Below are 22,878 nucleotides of genomic sequence, written 5' to 3' on the forward strand. Positions count from 1 at the left end.
CGTGCAGAAAACACACATCACCAAATAATAACAATAATAATAATAGTCCACGCTGCTCACGGACCCCGAGTCCCCAGAGCCGGGTCCGTGACACTCTGTCCTACATGTGAACATTGGAATCCTCGAAAGAGTGACCTTTGACCTTTAGATGCAGATGGGCAGCCGAGTCTTGTCCTGTGGAGACTCGGCTGACCCGATCAGACATGCACACTGTTAGACCTCTGCCTTACCACCACATGTTTCAAATACAACGCAGGTTTTTACAGACAAAAACATGGCTGTGCCATGGGCTCCCCCGTGTCACCTATTGTAGCCAACCTTTACATGGAGGAAGTGGAAAGAAAGGCTCTTGGCTCTTTTAAAGGAAGAGTACCCAGCCACTGGTACAGATATGTGGACGACACCTGGGTCAAAATCAAAACACAAGAAGTGGAATCCTTCACTGCGCACATTAACGCCGTGGATAAAAACATCAAGTTCACCAGGAAGACACAAAGGACGACTGTTTGCCTTTCCTGGATTGTGCCGTGTGCATTGAAGGGAATGGAAACCTCAACACTGAAGTTTACCGGGAGTCCACACAGTACCAGTATCGCCTCTGACTCCCTGAGTCTTTCCCATGTTGTAGTTGTGTGTCTTATTTTACCATAGCGACCAGAGAGCAGTAAGGGGCAGAAAGGAGGACGTTACTCTCAATGTTGTTGGTGCTTTTCAGGAGGACGCTGCTAATAAAGTTACACAATTACACAGTGAATTTGGGTTTGTTATTATATTTACAAAATACCACAGTTTTTGTCTCGGTCGTATCATTTTATTTTGTCGTATTTATCCACGACAATATTGTCTGACATTAAACTGGTCCGTGGCGCAAAAAAGGTTGGGGACCACTGGAGAAGTGCAGCTGGCTAAAATTCTCAGGGATGGAAATTTGTTGATAGCCGTTAAGACAGAAGAACAGAAAGTGTTAAATGTTGAAAGCATCTGTAAGAAGACTGTGGGAGAGAAAAGATGTATTAATGCCGTGGATCTTGAAATGGCGGTATGTGCTCAACAGTTTTATTACAGGCTGTCCCACTCCAGTCTAAACACCAGTGTTACACATACATTCAGTAGTCACGTTGCATAGCGTACTCAGAGGTTACTGTCTATTAGCTGCAAAACATCTCTTCTCAGCTCCAGTGAGGCTGTGACCTTGCCCTACTCCCTTCTAGTAAGTTTCCACTGGCAGATGTTTCCTGTTTTCATCTCCTGCAGACAAATGTGGGTGTGAGTCTCCAGCTAAAGGACACGCAGTCTAAGGCCTTCATTATCAGGGCCGCGTCCATTCAATACTACACTATATAATTATATGACACTTATTAAAGAATAGCATTGAGGCACTTCAGGTATTTTAACAGGGGGCAAACACTTTTTCACATGTAGGTTTGGATTTTTCCCCTTAATAACAAACACCTTCATTTAGAAACAGAATTTGATGAATTTGATTTTTTTTTTTTGATGTGTGATGATCTGAAACATTAAAGTGTGACAAACACAAAAAGAATAGAAACACATTTTTTCACTCCACTCTATAGTCCACTGAGTTCTGCTGTGGAAACATGACCTCTTGTAAATCAGCTGCTTCTACATATCTTATTGTGGCCCTCAGGAAGACTCGCTGATTGGTTCATTCGTTCTTATCTTGGGTGGAGGTATTTCCTGTGACTAACCAAAAAAGCTCAAAGCCAAACTGCAACTTCTCCCATTGTTACTGACTGCAGTGTGCTGCTGTCTTCACTTTCAGCCTCACCAGGAATCCGGTGTAAGTTCTTTTAATTTATCTCATGAATTAAGCTAAAGTAACTTTCTTTCTATTGTCACCATTTTTATTTTTCGAGATAAGTCACAGAAAATCTATTTTTTTTATGGATTTGGTACTTTTTAATAATTATACAGGTGAGGTTGCTGAATGACTTCCTGTCCCCATCTCTGATGTAACCTTATATGGACAAAATAAAATCTTTACCAGACTCTGTGAGGGAAACTTCCTCTTTTAGCTTTGGGTGTTACTTCATCATCACACAGTCTGCTGATTGAGCCAGTTTCAGTGCATCCAATCATATTATATTGTGATGAACAGAGAATGGCTTACATTATTTACATGTATCATATTTGACACTGTTTTCAGATTATGAAGCTATAATATGTTAATATGTCTGTAATAGCTCACCGAGGAGGTGCCGAGGAGGCCTCATGATCAGAAATGACCTCAACGGACTCCTTTCAATGTGGTTATGAGATTGTTAAATTTGTGAGAACATGGAATTGTTTTTCTTATAATACTGGACTGAACATAACTGAGCAGGTTCAGTTAAACCAGTTTCTTCTTGCTGTTCTCAGATTGGGTTAGAGGACACACACCTCAGTGTAGAACAGAGGTCAACAATACAAGGCTCCACTGTGGGCGACCAGACCTCCAACCTATTATCATCCCAGCACTGAAGCAGGTAAAGCTCATCTTTTGGTGAAACTTTGTAAGTTATGTTGTTGTAATATTAATTTTCCTAGCCTATGATCATGTGACAGTCCTCATCTGTTCTTACTCAGAACTCCATTAAGTTGGTAAATTTTGGGGGTTTTCGCTGTCATATGAGAACTATTCAGTCTGTAGTTACATTTCATTCTGCTATTTTCTGTCAGTTTGTTGACAGAGAGAGAAATTGCCTGCACTGTTATTAAGCTGGTTAAGCTGTGAATGTGCACACATCTCACAAATAAATTGAGAATTAAGCAATTTAAATGGAGATGAGGCCAAAGGAGGTGCAGTGCTGTTTCCTTAGAAGAAAATGATCATCACAGGTAGAGACATTTTTATAAGATATCAGCAAGTTTAATGTTCGTGTGATGCTGACTGGGGTCCGTCGTCGAGGAGAAGAAAGTGGCATGATCAGTGGAGATACGCTCCAGAACTGGGCAGGCGGTGGCAGCGTTCGCTTCTCTGTGCTGATGCGTCTGGAAGAAGAGCAACATCTCACTGGCGACAAAGATCCACCTTTACTAAACCCTGATCCTGCCCATTCTACTCTACGGTGCGGAGAAGTGGACAATGCTCAAACACGACCTGAGCAAGCTCGACGTTTCCCTTCGCGACTGTCATTCGAATGACACCATCCTCACCAGCTGCGGCAGCCAACCGATGATCGGCAAGCTAATCCAGCGCCGCCGACTCTGATAGTTTGGCCACGTTTGTCGAATGGACCCAAGCCACTTCTCCCATGGCCTACTCTGGTTGACCCACCCCACCGATTGGAGGGTGCAGCGAAATGCACCAAAGAAGACATGGATGAAACAAATCGAGGATGATTTGAAGGCCCGTTGACTCGACCTCGACCAGGCAAGAACCATTGCTTTAGATCAAAACGCGTGGAAGATCATCGTTGGTCAAGCAAGAGAACCTGCGGCACCTACAGCAGCCAACTACCGCCGCTGGACACCTGCTAAGGACAAGAGAGAGAGTGCTTTTCTAACAACATTCACACTCCGATGGATGCATTGGAAAGCAACTTGGGGTTAGTATCGTGCCCAAGGACACTTGGCATGCAGACTGGCGGAGCCAGGGATCGAACCACCAACCTTCCGATCAGTAGGTGACCTGCTCTAGCTCCTGAGGTACAACTACCCTGTGATCGTGGCGGAAGATTTTAACCATGCAAACCTGAAATCTGTCCTGCTTGGATTCTTTAAAAACGTAAGCTTTCTGACAAGGGAAATAATAAAACACTGGACCAGGTCTGCACCAACATCCCAGATGCTTATAAAGCCATCCCCCTGCCTCATCTTGCACTCTCTGATCATCTCTGTCTGTCCCTGATCCCGGCTTATAAACCTCTAAATCAAAGACAAAGACCAACTGAAGCAGTACGAGTGTGGACCATGGAAGCCACCACGGCCCTAGAGGACCATTTTGATAACACGAAACGGAGTGTATTTGCAGAAGGATCAGACTTGGAGGGCCACACATCTGCCGTACTCTCATACATCAACTTCTGTACCGAGAGTGTAACAACAACAAAGACTGTTAAAATGTCCCTGAACATAAGGCTATGGCTCAACAGCGAGGTGCGAGCTCTACTAGGAGTATGTGACAGTGCCTTCAAATCAGGAGACCAACAAGTCTACATAGAGGCACGCCAATCTCTACTTAAAGGTCTAAAAAGAAACCAAGTGCAAATACAAACAGCGCATCGAGGAACACTTTAACACAAAGAACTCGAGAAACATGTGGCAGGGGATCAAGACACTTACTGGCTACAAACACAATTGCACACAAACAAACTCCCCGGACATCACCTTACCTGACACCCTAAACCAGTTCTTTGCCCGCTTTGACCAACAAAACAGGGACACCATTACCCATCCTGCCGTTTCAGAGAGGGACAACACACCCATCCAGCTGGAGCAGCGTCAGGTCAGAGCCACAGTACGCAGAGTCAACGCGAGGAAAGCAGCTGGTCCTGACGGTGTAGCTGGTAAAGTGCTTAAAGCATATGCAGATCAACTAGCAGACGTTTTCACCACCATCTTTTATTTTTTTATTTTACTTTTACTTTTTTATTTTCCCAAAATATTTAAACATAGAAATAATGAACATTATTCTGTTAAATCTGACACATGTGACCTATGGTTTTCTTCTTCTGTTTCAGGATTAGCATGGAGGATCAAAACGATTCACACCCAGAAGAAATTCCTGGAGTTAGAGAAAACCTGAAAAACAACAACTACGCTGCAGCAGCTGCAAGGATTAAACAGTATTTAGAAGAAAAATAATAATATTCCACTAAATATCGCCATCACAGGGGAAACTGGTTCTGGTAAATCCACCTTTGTTAACGCCCTCAGAGGGATGTCCAATGATGATGAGGGAGCTGCTCCTACTGGTGTTACAGAAACCACCATGGAGGTCACACCGTACCCCCATCCAAACTATCCCAATGTTACTTTGTGGGATCTTCCTGGAATTGGCAGCATCAAGTTTCCAGCTGATAAGTACCTGAAGCATATTGGATTTGAGAAGTTTGACTTTTTCATCATCATCTCAGCCGTTCGCTTCACAGAAAATGACGTGAAACTTGCTCAGGAGATTCAGAAGATGAAGAAAAACTACTTTGTTCGATCAAAGATTGACAACGATATCCAAGCTGAGAGAAGAAAGAGAAACTTCAATAAAGAGGAGACTCTTACAAAAATCAGAGATGACTGCATTCATAGTGAGTGTCTGATCATTTACAGCTCAGTGAGATCTGAGTTCACTTTTTAAACATATTCAGAACCAAGTTTTAAATGATTTGTTGTTGTTTTTTACTAGGTCTTAGAATAGAATAGAATAATCCTTTAATTGTCCCACAAGGGGAAATTTGGTTGTAACAGCAGCCAAAAAAACAAATATACAAACAAACAGTACACAGGACACGGAACAGAAACATACACAATTTTTCTTACATATTTACATTAAGGACAATGGTTACTATAAACAGAGAGTACTGTACAGTTATTAAATTAAATAAAAATAATTACAGGTAAGAGGTAAACCAGGTTGTACTGCGAATTGGTTAATTAACTAACTTATTGCAGTTACAGCATTGATGTAAACCTCTATGTTTGTTGGGAGCAGTTCAGATTGTACAGTCTGACAGCTGCAGGGAGGAAGGACCTGCAGAAACGCTCCTTCATGCATCTAGGATGCAGCAGTCTGTCACTGAAGCAGCTCTGCAGTTCAGCAACATCTACATGCATGGGGTGGGAGACTCTGTCCATCAGAGATGTTATTTTGGCCACAGTCCTTCTGTCTCCACCACCTGCACTGGGTCCAGGGTGCATCCCAGAACAGAGCTGGCCTTCCTGATGAGTTTATCCAGCCTCTTCCTCTCAGCTGCCGATAAACTGCTGCTCCAACATACCACACTGTAAAAAATGACAGATGCCACCACAGAGTCATAGAAGGTCTTTAAAAGCGCTCCCTGAACTCCAAATGACCTCAGCCGCCTCAGCAGGTAGCGTCTGCTCTGACCCTTCCTGTAAAGAGCATCAGTGTTGTGGCTCCAGTCCAGTTTATTATTCAGGTGAACACCCAGGTACCTATAAGAGTCCACTATCTCAATGTCCACTCCCTGGATGTTCACCGGTGTCAGTGTGGTGGGTCTGCGTCCCCGGAAGTCCACCACCAACTCCTTCGTTTTCCCGGCGTTGATCAGCAGGTGGTTCTGCTGACACCAGTCCACAAAGTCCAGAGTCCACTGTCTGTACTCTGAGTCGTCCTCACCTGTGATGAGGCCGACTATGGCAGAGTCGTCAGAGAACTTCTGTAGGTGGCAGCGTGGGGAGTTGATGGAGAAGTCTGCAGTGTAGACTTCTCCATCAACTCCCCACGCTGCTCGTCTTCATATTATATGCATTTTTTAGACATCATCTTGACATATATTTCTTCTGTGACACAGGACTCATAAAATCAAACCTCGAATTATACTTTATCTCTCATAACGCAGGTCTTAAAAAAGAACGCATCGAATCTCCACAGGTCTTCCTGGTGTCCAGCTTTGAGCTCCACCTGTACGACTTCTCTCTCTTGCAGCAGACCTTAGAAAAAGACCTTCCATCAAACCAGCGGGACACTCTGCTGTTCGTCATGCCCAACATCAATCCAGAGATCATCATCAAGAAGAAGGAAGCGCTGAAGTCCACAATAATATTCTATGCTCTTGGATCTGCAGCTGGAGCAGCTGTTCCAGTTCCTGGACTTTCTATTGCTGTTGATGCTGCTTTGCTGGTTGGTGCTGTCACACATTTTGTTCATGCGTTTGGTCTCGATATCCCGTCTCTGAAGAGACTTTCTGCCAGAACAGGTGTGCCCTATGCTGATCTGCGTGCTGTCATCATTTCACCACTGGCTGCAGCAGAAATAACTACAGAGCTCCTCCAGAAGGTGATAGCCCAAGTGGGATTTACAGTTGTATCAGTTGTAGCAGAGGAAGTATTCAGATTTCTTCCATTTATTGGAATCCCAGTAGCCATGGGCCTTTCTTTCAAAACAACCTCCAACATTCTGAATTTGATCCTCAACGAGCTCGCTGATGATGCTCAGAGGATGTTTGAAAAGGCTCTGGGTTTGAACACATCAGTGTGAATTTAAAAATTAAAATGAATGAAACTTAAGAGTACAAATGAAAATAGTTTAAATCATTAAATATTAATATACTGAAACCAAATCATGTTGCAGCTGCACATTTGAGCCATTATCCTACTATAGCTGATAAATGTATCAGAGGCCTCAGCAGGTCTCATTTCTTCTCATCACATCAATACAGGAACAAATGTGATGTTATTATTCAGATAAAAGCTGCTAGAAGAGCTCTGTTCTAATCCTTTGTCTGATTTGGTGATGTCATCACTGTTTACAGATCAGCTGATCTGATAGTTGCTCCTGAAACATCATCGTCTGAACTTCTTCTGTTTGATTTACTTTGTGATTAAACTCTTTTATTATCATATCGTGGCTTACAGCATAATAAATACTTTTAATGCAGAGTGTTTGATGATGAACAGGCGTGTTTGAACAGAAACTGCTCTGTGGCGTTTTTGTCCTGTTGACTGTAGATTGTGATGAGAGTTCACTGCCCTCCAGTGGTCACAGTCAGGAACTACCACACAAATAATACAAATATGAATCCAAATGTTTATCAACGTTATTCCTGCTTTTCATTAATAAACTGTTCTTGATAAACATTTTGCCTTTAATGTCATTATTTAAGAAGTGTTTTAAATTAAATATATCTAATCATGAAGAGTTATTCAATTACAACGTTTCGCTCTGTGTGACCTCAGGTGATCCAGGTGATCGATATATGCATTTTTTTTCTTTTTTTCCCTGCCCATTCTGTTGGTTTTTGTTTTTTGCCCTTCTCCCCCGTCCCTCTTCTCAGCTGTTTCTCTTTCCCTCTTTCTTTCTCCCCTTCTTTCCTCCAGTCAAGTCTGTCCCGTATTCAGCAAGTGAAAATAAAATAAACAATAAAAGGTGAATCAAATGGACCATTATGGCAAGGCTGGGATGGTCAATTTGGTAAAGTAAATCCGTTGGGCATCTTTCTTTGCCTTTAGACAATAATTCTGATGGCAAAAGAGCCAAACGGGACAGGCAAAAAAAAAAAAAAAATCTTCTGTTGTTTGAGATATGACGATTCTGCATGAAACCAGACTGACTCTCATCAATAACTTTATCTAATACAGGTTTCATTCTATTAGCCAGAATTTGTGCCAATATCTTATAATCATTATTCAGTAAAGAGATTGGTCGCCAATTGTCTAAGAGCAAAGGATCCTTTCCTGGTTTTGGAATGAGGGTGATCAAACCTTGACATAAAGTGGGAGGGAGTGCACCTCTATCCATACTTTCCTTAAAAACTTCTAAAAGAAACGGGGCTAAACTGTCAGCGAACTGTTTGTAAAACTCGGCAGTAAGGCCGTCAGTTCCAGGTGATTTGTTAATCTTTAGATGTTTACTTTGCTTGAACTCAACTCTGACATCTGCTCGGCATGACACCTCACAGGGAGACGCCATGTTGTTTATACGGAGTTTATTCTCGTCTTCTTCCGGTTGACGTTCAGGCTCTTTCACGCTGCAGCGCCACCTCAGGTCAAAGTATGTCATGCTCTAATGTATCGTGTTTTTCTTTTCTGTGCTTTAATTTGTCTACAAAGTGAAAATAACTATAAGAGCTTTTAAGTATACACAGACTTCTTAAATTTAGCTTAATTGGCTCCACAGGTAGGAAGTAAAAAAGTAAAAAAAAAACTTCCTTGCTGTACTTAATTTTTACTCCCTACATTTTTAAACAAATATCTGTAGTTTCCACTCCGTATATTTTCAAAACAAACTCGTTACTTTGGGTTTAACGCATTGGGGGAAGTTAATATTTCACGTCACTGCAGGCCTTCAAACAATGAGATTTGAGCCTAAACAGTGAAAGGCAGTCACGTTTTAATCAGTAGAGGATGTCGCATAAAAAGAGATGAAAGAGCAAACCATGTACCGTAGTTTTGATTTATTCATTTTTAGCACAACACCAGAACAACCCCACGTGCCCATAATTTGCGGTACTTCAGAAAAAAAGGAGTGAACATAAAAGGGAGTAAAATGTTGTGTCAGGTAATTTCAAATGCAGCATTTCTATCACTGCAACAAACACTAACTGTGTCACAGTGTGTTGCTAGCTAAAGCTCCACGTGCTGTATTTCACAGGAAGAGAAAGAGTGAGAGCTAACTTCACTCAGAGATACAGAAAGAAAGAGAAAGAAACCAGGATGTATTTAAGGGTAAGGACTGCTTAGTGATATTTGATCAAATGTAATTGTATTTTAACAGGGACATAAAGTGCTTGTCTTACTCCCTTCTTCTAGCTCGAAATTACTTGCCAAGTGGTAAGGACCATTCATGGTCACACGGTGAGAACATTGGTGTTAACTATGAAGAGATAGGGTCAGACAGGGGAGGGGCCAGTCAGATTTATCAACTCAACCTCCTTAAAGCATGGAGAGAGGCTGAAACCAATCTCTGGTGAGCCCGGTTAAGGAAAGAGATGAGTTGGTGCCTGAAATGCCAAATTCCAACATCCTCATTCCCGCCATTGAGATAACACTCTCACACAGGCCCAGAGAGCAGATGTTGCTGCATTGCAGATGTGTTATACCCTCTGTCCAGCCGAATGACTCTCAAAAAGAAAATTTTGCAGAAAATCAATGTGATCGCTTGGATCACTGGAATTATCATCTCGATATCTCTTGTCCTTCTTTCATTTCAGACGTCTTGAAAACAAGTTTTAACAAAGTCCTGGAGAAGTGCCCAATGCTGGAGGACCTCCTGCTTTACCCCTGGCTCAGATAAACTCCTCTCTGACACAAACACACACGCATACTGAATTCACATCTTGCCATACAAATGTGATACAGTAACCAACTTTCTTTCTTTCAGAAAAAAAGAAAATTGGGAGATTCAAAATTTTCCTCACAGTAATTGTTGCATCAGTCTATCAGATGAATCCCCTCCAAGTCCAATATTTACATCAGTTACAGTGATAATGCTTGGTGTCTACTTTCAGCCACCGCAGTAGAATGCCAGGAATGAATCTCATTGAAATTGTAGTTGCATTTGCTATTTAATTTAATTGTCATGGATGATACACAGACAACCCAACAGCAAACAGAGGAAAACAATGGGCTTAAATACACAGAGGGATAAATGAGGCAATAAGACACAGGATGAGAGCACAGCTGCGAGAAATCACAAACAACAAGACCATGGGGAAGGAAAACTGAAAACACTAACATAGTCTAAGGAGCTTAGAAAGAAAACGTCTGGACTTCTTTAAGTTGCTTGAAGACGTTCAAGCAAAGTTTAAGTTCTTTTCATCCGAGAAGGTGAAACATCTTCAAGCAACTTCAAGTCCAGATGCTTTCTTTCCAAACTCCTTAGACTACGATGACCTAGATGACTGAGAACCTTCACAGACATGAAAACACTAACATAGCACACATGACTATCAAAGTAAAACAGCAAACAAGAGACTTTTACAAAGACACAGAGTTGACACAGAGACATGACTGACTGGGGAGAAATTGGGGAACATGGAAACAAGAATGACTAGACATGACACGTGGGACACAGGGGTAAGGCAAAGTAACAGAAACCTAAAGCCTAAGAATATAACACAAGAAGAAAACAATAAAGAGAACCAAAAACATACATAAGAATAATCAATGAATATAAATGAACAAACACAAAACACTGGGTCACAGACTCAGTACCATGACAGTTAAATGTACATAATAAATACTTTAAATCAGATGACAATGTAGCTGACACTGTGTTTATTAGTGTGTGGTCAACCACAAATCTTCATACTGTCATCCATACATGAGGTCTTTATACAAACGATGAAAGATAATGAAAGAAACTGTTTAATTGATATGAAATGATTGAATTATATGAAATATTATGGCTTTGTCTGCCAGTGTTTTTCTGTAAACTACTTTGAACTACTGGCAGTCAGTGAAGTCACTGAAAGGCAAGATTCTATGTTGTGTTGCCGTAGTTTCCAGAGTTTACTTATAAAGCTCACTTACAGAATTCAGTTAGAAAAGTCAAGCATTTGAAGGGTGCACATTTGAAGGAATATTAACTCATTACGGTTTACATTTTCGATTTTAAAGGGTCTCCGAAATTACAATGAAAAAGGAAACAAGAAAAATTACCACTCCGGCCGATAAGAAAGATTCAGGAGATCAAGGTAAGTAAAATAATAAAATAAGAACCTGGTAAAATACAAATCCTAGAAATGTTGACACTGTGTGAATCATTTTTAGAGCAATTGAATCATATGTTTGATTGAAAATAGCTTTAATACAAGATGTCTAATCAAAGAAAGGTTACCGGTCTTTTGGTAAAGTAATGTAATAAGTTTATTCTTGGACTCAACAGTAAAAACAGACCAACAAGTGTCATCAAGATCTAAGACTTAGTAAACCTAGTATCAATTCGCACTGGTCAGTTTTTTTTATCCCAAGAATAAACTTGTGATCATTTAAGCAAAAGCAATTTCAAATTCTTTGCCATCAAACTGCTTCCAGTCCTGATGTCGGGGACTCTTTTTCACCACTGTGTTGTTGTCGTTTATAGATTGTAAGAGCAGGACTGCTAAAAGAAAGGCCAGTCCTGAAAAGAACACCCCAATAAAAAGGAGGAGGGTCGCTGAGCAGGCTGGTCCTTCCACCAGCTCAGATGTGGTCAAAGGAGTAAAGCGCAAGGTTGTGCAAGATGAAGAGGGCACAACAAAGAAAGCAAAGAAGGCTAAACTTCTCGACCATACAAGCGGTGACAAGGAGCAAGCATCCTCCTCGTTGGACTCTGGTAAAGGTAGGCTAATTAGTTGAATAAGGGGGTAGATTAAGTGTGGTTGCTAGGTTTAAGATATTGGTGTTTAGTGTTTGTGTCTATCATCCAGTGAGCTGATGTGCTTTTGGTGTTTTCCACATCTCCAGACTTGAACAACAAACAGGAGTGTGCAAAAAATGGCAAAAGAAAGGCCGCGGGAGACAACAGAGAGTCACCCAAGAAAAAAAAAAGGAATGTGGACCAGGACAAAAAATCAGTGGCAGACCAAAAACGTAAGTAGCAAGCAGCTTGGGTTTTACATTCAGGGGAAGGGCAGAAGGAACATTTAGGCTACAGAGGAGAGTAATTTGTGTCACAGCTGTAATAAAACAAGATTTGCTGTTTTGTCTGTTCAGGTGAATTCCAAGCCAGATATGTGGAGGAGCACCAGCTCGGAGAAGGAGGCTGCGGAGCAGTGTTTTCTGGCTACCGGATAGAAGATCGTTTTCCAGTAAGTGTTCAGATGATGGTAGTAAGACAGGCAGTAACGCAGATAATGGATAATATCGTAAACTGAGACGTCTGCTGTGTTTCCACCTTTCATTATGTCATACTGAGGAAATGCTCACCAATGCTCTGTGTCTTTTAGGTTGCCATCAAACACATTCCCAAAAATAAAGTCTACTGCAAAGTGGCGGTAAGCGTCCAACACTTGAATTAGTTTTACATTACTGGATTGAATGCGACGTTCCTCATCATCCACTTTGTTGTAATATTTCAGGATGAAAATGGGAAGATGCTCTCAGTGGAAGTGGCCATTATGCTTAAACTTGCAGGTGAAGCAGAAGGGTCAGTGGGAATATCAGCACCTGTGTCCTTGCTGGAGTGGTTTGACCTTGGCAAAGAGCTGATCCTGGTGCTGGAGAGACCTGTCCCCGCTGTGGACCTGCAAAAATACAAAGCAGAAAATGGAAGAACTTTACCAGAGGACAAGGCCAAGGTAGGTTGACTGGGAGAGCCTTAGACTGTACAGCATTCAATCAAGGCAGAAAAGCATTAACTCATTATTGTGTTTTTCATCTTTTCCAGGTCATTCTGAAGCAACTAGTTGATGCTGTAAAGGAACTTGAGGATAAACGCATCTTTCATCGGGACATCAAGGGAGAAAACATTCTGATTGAGACCGGCTCAGATGTGCCTCGTGTTCGCATCATTGACTTTGGACTGAGCTGCTTTGTTAAACAGCGATCTCTGTATCGCATCTTCTATGGTAACATATTCTGCTCCTGCTTTTCACAGATGTGTCTTTTGTTTTAGAAGAAATTGTAATTGTGTCTGTTTGTTAGGCACTCCTCTTCACACCCCTCCCGAGTGGTACAGGAGGAGCTGCTACAGGTGTGGACCCACCACGGTGTGGCAAATGGGAGTGGTGTTGTATGAAGCGCTTCATGCACGGGACTTTAATACAGAGAGGTTCCTCACAAAGAAACTGAGCATCAAAAAGCGTCTGTCCACGGGTAAGAAAACTTCACACTTCCAGATTCACTGATGCCTTGGATCACTAGAACTATCATCTTCATCTTTTTGATCTTTTCTTTCTTTCAAGAATGCCGGAATTTCTTGGACGCATGTTTAACTACAGTCCCGGAGAAGCGCCCAACACTGGAGGAGCTCCAGCTTCACCCCTGGCTAAGATAACACACACACACACAATTCACACCTTATCATGCAAGTGTGATACTTTGTAGTAACTTCCTTCCTTTTTTCTGTTGGACAGGAATAGATAGAATGGGTCAATCTTAAAAAATAAATAAATAAAAATTTAGCTTTTTTGGAGTTCCTGTAACCCCCCCAGCCATCCCAGGAAAGGGGATCTCTCTTTGAATGGGCTTTCCCGAGGTTTCTTCCCATCGATCTGGCCCCCTGGGGAGTTTTTCCTCGTCTTCATAGAGAGCTTGGGCTGGGTCAGGAGCTCCATCAAAACTGTCTTTATTTGATGACATTAAAGTCATCAAATAAAGATGTGTTTTACTTAAAGTAAAATTTGATCAAAATAAAACTTGTTTAATTCATCTTTGCTGAGGATTCTCCTTCATTACTATTTTGTTTTGTTTTGGTTTTTTCGCTTTGTTTTTTTTTACCCATGGTGCATTTTGACAAATAAGAAAACTGAATCAGGTTAAAGTGTGCACAAAGACAGTCACACTGCAAATGCTCTGAAGACTTGCATCTGTTGCTCTAACCCCCAACTAGTTTAGACAGATTTCCTGGTTCTACCAGAGGTTTTTTCCTTCAAGAAGGGAGTTTTTCCTTCCCACTGTTGCTGAGTGTTTGCTCATAGTGGGTTGTAAAAGCATAAAAGTTAATAAGAGGCATTCATAGCAGAGTTATCACAGAGGGAACTATATAGCTTAAATGTACAATTTCTACAGGACGAATTATAACTTCATTATGTATAAAAGCTCCTGTGGATAATTACTCCTATTTATAACTTTACACAAGAGAAAGTTTGCTGTCACACTATTTATAACAGGTTGGGTTTTGTCCTCTGAGTTGAGCCTTTGGTTGCAGTTTATTGAAGAATTTCCTCTAAAGTAGCTGTTGATAAAGATTTAAAGTCCTGTTTATATACAGAAATATGCTTTAGTTCATGTTTTTTTACATGTCTGCCTCAGTGGATCAGTAGAAGATTTAGCACAGGAAACTAGATGATGAAAAAAGGGTACGAATACACATCTATATAGATACAGATGTATATACACACACACAGGTTGCAACGTAGTATTTTAATTTTTTCTTAGCATTTCTTTAACGTCTTGGTGCAAAAGAATACCTGCATTTGTGTGTAAAGAAATGTTACACATATACTAAAAACAGTTGGAAAAAAGAACTACAAATTTGGAAAGGAATTTATTCATGTTCTTACTCATAGATGGAGTACATGGTTTAAAAAACACTGAGGAAACAGATATGAGGCGGCTGTATCAACATAAAAACATTAATACAGTTAAAAATGAATAAAAAGTTGCACGCTTAAACTTATTTCTCTACAGTTTGTACAATTAATCCATGTAACAATAGGTTCTCTCTTAATATAGTAGTTATTAAAATATCTTTACATAAAAATACATTTTTAAGTACTCTCCAGTGGAAGTCTGTTGTGGCTTATGTTTCTAAATGACTTAACCATAAAGCAGCCCACAGAATATACAAATATGTCTTTGATAAGTGAATGTTGGCTCCCACAATGGCCTGCTAAGTTATTGCAAAAATAATTTACTGCATAATATGTCAGATCATGTTATAAGCACAAAACTGAAGGGGAAACAATAAAAACAAAAATGAAAAAACAAATACTAAATTAAGTTAAAGGATATTTCTTACTATACTATATAATTGTATAATGTTGCGTTTGATTGCAAAAGAAAACCCACCAAGAATAAAAGAAAGAAAAAGAGAGAATAGAGTTTAATTTATTCAAAACACATTCTTTTCTTTTATTTAAGCTGTAGCGAGATTCAAATGGACAAAAGAGAAAGAAAAATATTACAGATTTGTTTTATTAATCATGAATAAACTTTATTATACACAACTCTAAATTTCAGTTGGTCTTAGTCAGATGTGTTTTTAATTAAATCCTGCAACACTGTGCTCGCTGCCATCACTTTATATCTTAGTGTGCAATTCAAATATATACTTATTACAATATTTTTCCCCCTTAACTCTCAACTCGCGTTTTTAAAATGTCTGTGATCATATTTGTCCGTTGACTTCTGTCTGGGCCTCGACTGATTCATCAGACAGGTTGGCAGCCTCCAACTGATGCTCCAGACTTTCATCATCGCCTCTATTCTGATCAACTCTTATCTTAAACTTAGTGATGAACTCATTACTGGCCAGCGCGTCCTCCTTTTTAGGGCATGTGGGCTTTGATAACAGCCGGCTTTCCAGTCGCTCTGCAAAGAAAATTCACAAAACATTTCTTATTTGGTAAGCTTGTTAACAAATTTTAGTTCAGTTTTGCTGAAAGTTATAGCATGCATCAAGTAAGAAGCAATTGGTTTTTAAAAAGCATATACATTCCCCAAAACATTTTTATTATGTGCATTTTGGAGAATAAAAGATTGTACACAATTTCCTTTTTTAAAGTAAAAAGATTATTAAGTCTAATTCTTACTTATTCAGTAGATTAAAGTATTGAAACATCATTATTCATAAAATATGCACATTACAAAATTAAAGTTATTCAAAAATTACTCAAGTACTTACTCCAATACTCACATTATTCAAGTAAATTTAATTTTTGCCAATGTAATGTCACATAAAATCTTATTCTGAATAAGGGATTTGAACCCCACTGTCACGGCTAGGGGATCAGCAGGCCGCTGACTAGTAGTGTTCTCTCTCTTGCTCTCTCGCCAGGGCGGAACTCATGGTGGGTTCACGCCCTCGGCCCACGCCCCTCTGAAGAGGAAACACCTGGGCCTCATCAGTGCAGCCAGCATTTAAGCCAGGGAGTGGCTTCTACTCATCGCTGGATCGTTGTGTGTGACTCGCGTCAGTGCAGCCCGGCTCTGAGCAAGTTCTCTTTTGCTTCCCTGTCCAAAACCTCTCACGTGTGTTTCCTTCTGTACATAGATCCCCTGGACCCGACTCTGCATTCCCCGAGCGGATTCCCTTTTTGTGTGAGTGTTTTGAGAGATAGTCAGAAGAGGAGCAAGTGTCTTTTCCCTACCTGGATTTCCCCGGAGCCTTTTCCCTGTCACCGCTTTGTATATAGCACTATCCCCTGCACTGTTTGTATATACACCTGGTGGAACTGTAATAAATACTGACTGTGCCTCTGAGTCCTGCGTGTGAGTCCTCAAGCGAACCGTGACACCCACACAGATGAGAGCTTAGCAGTGAAGCTCTCTCTTAAAATTTGAGTTATAAAGTCAGAAGTTATCACTGACAGAGATCCATGTTTTTTTAACATAAGAAAGAATATTTGCTGAAATTGACATTAATCCAAGCCCTTAAAACGCCATTTTGGATTAAGCATTTCCTTTTAGAAAAGTCTTCAATGAGCAGGAAGCTCCAGTACTGAAAAAAGAAGCCAACATCAACTGCTAAACGTGCTAAAAGTAAGTAAGTCCCCGTAGACTCCTATGATCAAAACACATACAGTATAAAAGTTATAGGTTACAGATCTGAAAAGTAAAACAAATGTGCAAAAAGACTTATGGTCCCATAGAAGTCTATTCCATTTGCCTGGAATTAGGTGAACACCTTTGTGACAAATTTAATGGCTCAGTCATTTGTTTCATGTCATATTTAATAAAAGAGTGACATGGTGGCATGTTGAATTGTCCATTTTGCACATATTTGGTCATTCTAAGCGTCAGAAGGGGAAAGATCATTCTGGGAATGCCTACTGGCGAAGGATGTGTGACTGACAAGTCCAGTGTGTGAAGTTTAACTACAGTCTAAGGAGCTTGGAAAGAAAATAATCCGGACTCCTTTAAGTTACTTGAAGATGTTTCACCTCTCATCTGAGAAGCTTCTTCAGTTCAGAATTTCTTCAGAGAACTGAAGAAGCTTCTTGAATGAGAGGGCCATAATAAGAGTTAGAAATCCATTGTTACCGCTCAAGCTCCAGTCTGGTCCTCTCCTCCTCCAGCCTGGATCTCCATATTAAGGGCAACTTCCAGCTGCTGCTGTGTCGGCTCCAGCTCCCTGATCCTCTTCTTCTGTTGTTCAGCCTCCTTTTCCTTCACCTGCATCTCAGCCTGCATGCTGTCTTTTATCTATGCACACACACACACAGCTACATAAACAGATGCACCAACAGAGCGGTATAAACTGACCTATTCCTGAATCACCTTTTCCTGGACTGTCATAACCATTTTTCCAAATCATTAAAGACTAGGTGTGAATTTTATAATGACAGTCAACATTTTGCTGCAGTTCTCAAAGATCAAAGTCAAGGAGAAAAGACTCTGTACATAATTGGTGTCAAGTGGAAAACTTTTTTTTTTACCATCTCAGCCTCTTTCAGCTGTCTTTCCAGTTCCATCTGCACCTCCCTCTGCTTCCTCCGCTCTCTCTCCTCTGCCTCCCTTCGGCGAGTTTCCAGTTCCCGTGCATGCTGTGAAACAGATGAAAGAGCCATTGTTTGGTTTGTGTTTTCACCTCTATCCAGCAGGTGACACTAGGCCATCAGCATCGAGGTTCAACGTATTGTGCTTTCAGCGGTGGTCTTCTTGATAACTTGGTTGAAGTAAGTGGGTATTTGAGTTCATGTTGCTTTCCTTACAGCTGTAAGTAATCTGCTCATTCCGCTTTTGATCTTTGGCACCAACAAGTGATTTTTTCCCAGAGAAGTGCTGCTCACAGGAGATTTCCTCCATTTCAGACCATTTTCTATAAACCGGTTAGATGGTTGTACAGTTTCTGAAATACTCAGACAAGCCTGTCCGACACAAACAACAATGCATGTTCAAAGTCATTTAAATCCCCTTTGACCTTCAGCAGGTCGTCTTATTAACGTATACATGCCTAAATGCACTGAGCTGCTGCCATGTGATAGGCTTATTAGGTATTTGACCTAATGAGCAGCTCAACAGGTGTATCTAACAAAAATGTGGCCAGTGAGTGTACATGGTACTTTTTAAATGGACAAAATGAACTGCACTGGCAGCTGCACAGTGCCACTATGAATTAGTTAAATAATCACTACCATGGATAGTTTGGTGCATGATGTAATTAAATAAATATTACAAAAAAAGATTCTTATAGCCCTCACTTACCTTGATAATGTTTTCAATCTCTAAGTCCTGTTTGTCTTTCTCTTTTTCTGTCTTCTCCGTCTCATGGATAGTCAAGTCATCAGATTGGCTGCCCCTGCTGCTGCAGCTGCTGCGGGCGCTCCGGCTGCGTTCCCGCTGACTGTTTTCCCGCTTCAGTTTGAGTTCATGGTGAACTTTCCAAGTCAGACTGAATAGGACGGGTTATCTTAAAAAAATGAGGACTGGTGTAGCTTTACAGAGTAATTGAATGCATGTTTCAGAAAATATGTTAATCCCTTTTGGATAAAGTGGCTGACTGACCTCCACCTGCCGGAGCACCTGTCCGAGGGGTTCAGTAGCCGATGCCATCAGCTCAGTATGGAACGCATCACTGACTGGGAGAGTTTTGGTCCGCATGAACTTTAGGCGCCGAGAGTTTTCCTGGAGGAAATCCAGAGCCTGAGAAGTCAAAGAAGACAGCAGAAATGACAAGAGCAGCTCTAACAACTTCTTTGATGGTTGAGAGAAGACGGAAAAGAGAACACAATAGATTCACGGTATATTAAAGCAGCAAGAATATATGAATGCATTACCTGCTGGTGCCCTGCAATAACCCTGCCATCTGGAAACAGCTAGTTGGCCACAGAGCACACAGGATTCTCCATCCCCAGACTCTTGCAGTGCTCTTTTGCCTGCAGACTAGGGCTGCCACAAACGATTATTTTGATAGTCGACTAGTCACCGATTATTTTTGCGATTAGTCGACTAATCAGATCATCATCCATTGGACGTAAAACGTTCAGCTTATTGCACCAGCATGCATCTGCTCTTATATAACTATCATTAGCTTACAGCTTTAAGTGTTTAAGGTATGTGCTAACTAAAAATAAAGACAAGATGATAGTTTATTAAATTTTAATGAAATTTGCAGATTGTTTCGGTGAAGTTTAATAAACTCCTTGCTATCTAAAATATAACAGGACACCGGAGAATATTCTTGAGCATCTCACACTTCTGATAATCAGCTGTCTGCTTGACGTTTATTCAGCCATGTAAAAACTATAACTTTAATCTCAGCCAAACCGATTTACTCAGGAACAAATAAAATACTAAAAAAAGCCAAACAATAACATTTTTAAGTTATCTAAGTGACTTATATATCATGTTTAACCTGAGCAGCGAAAGACAGCGGTGTGTTTGAAAACGATCTGCCGGGAGTCCGGTGTTCTCACGGCTCTAGTTAGCCTTGCCCCGGCTAGCTATCGAGCTAGTGGGTAACAGACGTCTCCAAAAACATCGGAGCGCTTTTGAAAATATGTGGTGTCTTGATAAACTGAGCAGATATTTGAGGTTTACACAGCTACATTCTCGCCTGAAAATATGTTAAACGTTTATTTTGTGACCCAGAAAGAATAATAAGAGTAATATTAAAACTAACTAGCTGCCGCCATTGTTGGAAACTGAGCTGGGCCGCGCTATGAATTCTGGGACACCGCTTCTTCTTCTTCTTCTTCGGGGTTTAACGGCAGCTGGCATCCTTGTATATGCAGTGCTGCCATCTTCTGTTTCAGTCCGTTATTACACTCTTAAATCCTACTACTTATTCCTGCGTCTTTTGTGATCTTACAAAGCTTCAAACGACGCCTCGACTATTAAATTAGTCGTCGACGATTTTGATAGTCGACGTAATCGTGACTAGTCGACTATCCTGGCAGCCCTACTGCAGACAGGCAGCCTGAGGTCTACCAATGACTGACAGCATCCCACTGGGAACCAGTTCTGAGGCCTTCTGTGTAGTCTCCGCTCGCACCTTCACTGCATACAAAGCTAGAAGATGCATAAGGAGTAAATACAGAATATTAACCAAAGTTGTGATTAAAACACCTTTTACAAATGCACAAAAAAACCCAAAAAAGAAATCTTTCTACCTTCTGCAAAGTTCATCGCCCCAGAAAAGACAAGAGCAGCAAATTCTCCGACACTGAAACCTGCAGCAGCAACACACAGCTCAATGGCCTGTGTACAGCAGGAAACAAGTCAAAAAAAATAAAAATGTAACAGCCTCCCGATTATGACCGATATATCATTTACGTCACTGATACATCCGTAACTGAAATTAACTCAGGACAATTTGTTTATTTTTTTAAATGGTCATTCAGAATCAGAAGATTATTTACGGTGATGTTTTTGGTGGGAGTGAAACAACAATCTACTGATAAAAACAATAAAAACAAGATGTGATAATAAGAAATACCCACTGTTGGAAGCCTTATTTACTCTATCGCCTTAATCAGGTGCAGTAATTAAAGTTGAAATGAGAAACTTTGCATTTGAAAGATGCTCTTCTACTGGGCACTCAAAATGCTTTCTTACAACAAGCATCATTCATCCACACCTTCATACATAATGTGCGCACATTTTAAATATAAATTAATATTACTGTAGCAGTATTTATTTATTTATTTTTTAAAAAGATAAAATGGCCACATTTAAGAAGGCAGGACCTGCAGTTATTGTCCATTTCTTTAACGTTGGGGTATTTCAAAAGTCCTCTGCCCATGCCCACAAACTGGCTGCCCTGACCGGGGGAAGAGGAGCACGGAGCAGCCGCTGGGGTTTTTTTTGGGTCTCCGCTGAGGCGCCGCGGCTGGCTCGCTGTTCGGGGGAGAAGCGGGAACTTCAGCCGGAGGAGGGTAATCTCCAGCCGTGGAACCGGGCTTGTTGGTGGACAGCGTCCTGCTCAGAGAGACCGGCGACCTGACATTCCCTCTGGAAGATGCTGCCATCCTGACTGCCACTGATGCCAACATGAGCTGTTCCTCATCCAACGACGTGTCTGCGGATGAAATAAGACGCACAGCCCGCCCGGACAAACTGTAATCACCGAAAGAGTCAACTTTGCTTGAACTTTTTTTTTTTTTTTTAACTTTATTTATCACATTTTAGACATACAGTCAAGTAAAACAAGAATCACATAAAAATGACATTGTGGTAGTACAATGAGGAACAGAGAGAGGGACAAGGACAGTGAGACAAAAGTGAGTACAAAAAATAAAATAAATTAAGGGGAACATAAATAAACAAAAGTTTGCAAGAGCCAAACTCAAGTTAGCAGTTTCAATCGGTTATAGATGTTAACAGTCTTGAGAGCCTTAGTGTTTTTTGATGAGGAGATTGTCCTTATATATTGTGCAAGTTCCATTTTTAATACAAGAAGTTCAGGCTTTCTGCCGAGGACGAGTAATAAACTTGTGGAAATCCTTCCAGAATTTACATGTAAATTTACATGACCAAAACAGATGAGAAACTGTTTCAGGTTGCTCTTGACAGAAGGTGCAATTTACATTTATTTCAGCCATAAATTTGGACAAATATTGTTTGGTAGGGTAAAACTTATGAATTGACTTAAAGGAAATCTCTTTACTTTTGTTTGTTAAGAAAAACCTTTGTGGTAAAGTCCAAACTTTTTTCCATTCAATATCTGTTGCAAAATTGGCCCAATAAAATATGGCTGATGGAACAGAGACCATTGCATCCTGAAAGAGAGATCTTATTTTGGTATTTATAGATTTATGAGAAGAAAAGCAAACATTGCCAAGAGAAGAATGTAACACATCCGGGGGAGTGACCTGTAGTGGAGCACTGTGGGAGCATCTGTGTAACATGGACAGACCAGATGGGATGGCATCGAACACTATTGAGAATTCTTTAGGCGTTATCGGTACATTGTATCTCCTGAGGAACTCAGAGTAATTATAAAAGAGTCCATCTTCTCTATATAACTGACTAACCAAGATTATTCCATTATTAAACCAGTTATTTAAAAAAAGAGTTTTATTTTTTATAAATAATATTGCAGTTATTCCAAATAAAACAGTTTTGTGGAGAGAAATTGTGTTTGTAAATCAGCGCCCATGCCAAAAGAATTTGTTGATGAAAGTGAGAAAGTTTCAGTGGTATTTTTGGAATACTATAATTGCAGAGCAGCAGGAAGTTAAGGCCGCCTAAATTAGAGAACACATGATGTGAGATAAAGTTCCAGATAGAAGTGGGATTTCTTAAATACTTTTTAATCCAGTTTATTTTAAAGGTGTTGTTAAGAGCACCGAAATCAATAAAATTTATACCCCCTTTATCATATGAATTTAAAGCTACTGATTTACGCAAGTAGTGAGTTTTATTTTTCCATAAAAAATTGTATAATAATTT

At 40.5% G+C, this 22,878-nt stretch overlaps 1 protein-coding gene, 1 long non-coding RNA gene and 2 pseudogenes across 3 annotated transcripts; 3 read left to right on the top strand and 1 right to left on the bottom strand.

Annotated features, from left to right (window-relative positions):
- Window positions 1-1,752: 1,752 nt before the first annotated feature.
- Window positions 1,753-7,732, top strand: LOC146685757 (interferon-inducible GTPase 5-like; annotated as a pseudogene). The gene is made up of 4 exons (XR_014916700.1): window positions 1,753-1,801; window positions 2,380-2,486; window positions 4,683-5,246; window positions 6,522-7,732. The product of XR_014916700.1 is annotated as an interferon-inducible GTPase 5-like (transcript).
- A 2,758-nt stretch (window positions 7,733-10,490) lies between these two features.
- Window positions 10,491-13,971, top strand: LOC146685758 (serine/threonine-protein kinase pim-1-like). Its single transcript, XM_085441864.1, has 9 exons — window positions 10,491-11,315; window positions 11,705-11,941; window positions 12,067-12,192; window positions 12,316-12,410; window positions 12,549-12,596; window positions 12,681-12,899; window positions 12,989-13,169; window positions 13,246-13,416; window positions 13,506-13,971. Exons 1-9 carry the CDS (start codon window positions 11,255-11,257, stop codon window positions 13,595-13,597), a joined length of 1,230 nt encoding a protein of 409 aa, XP_085297990.1. The 5' UTR covers window positions 10,491-11,254; the 3' UTR covers window positions 13,598-13,971.
- Window positions 13,972-16,292: 2,321 nt separating this feature from the next.
- LOC146685759 (uncharacterized) lies at window positions 16,293-16,746 on the top strand. The gene is made up of 2 exons (XR_014916713.1): window positions 16,293-16,456; window positions 16,538-16,746. It is a non-coding gene; the product is annotated as an uncharacterized LOC146685759 (long non-coding RNA).
- A 783-nt stretch (window positions 16,747-17,529) lies between these two features.
- Window positions 17,530-21,455, bottom strand: LOC146685760 (malonyl-CoA-acyl carrier protein transacylase, mitochondrial-like; annotated as a pseudogene).
- Window positions 21,456-22,878: the final 1,423 nt, after the last annotated feature.

The sequence above is a fragment of the Copadichromis virginalis genome, linkage group LG19, assembly GCF_057382275.1.
Source record: "Copadichromis virginalis isolate Kocher_CV1m ecotype Utaka linkage group LG19, C_Virginalis_male_GT1.1, whole genome shotgun sequence".
Taxonomy (NCBI): domain Eukaryota; kingdom Metazoa; phylum Chordata; class Actinopteri; order Cichliformes; family Cichlidae; genus Copadichromis; species Copadichromis virginalis.

What these genes read in the sequence shown, in the direction of transcription:
- LOC146685758 (XM_085441864.1), top strand. Translation starts at nt 11,255, where the DNA reads ATGAAAAAGGAAACAAGAAAAATTACCACTCCGGCCGATAAGAAAGAT. An exon ending in GAAAGATTCAGGAGATCAAG is followed by an intron (nt 11,316 to 11,704) that starts GTAAGTAAAATA and finishes TGTCGTTTATAG; the next exon opens with ATTGTAAGAGCAGGACTGCT. An exon ending in ATCAGTGGCAGACCAAAAAC is followed by an intron (nt 12,193 to 12,315) that starts GTAAGTAGCAAG and finishes TTGTCTGTTCAG; the next exon opens with GTGAATTCCAAGCCAGATAT.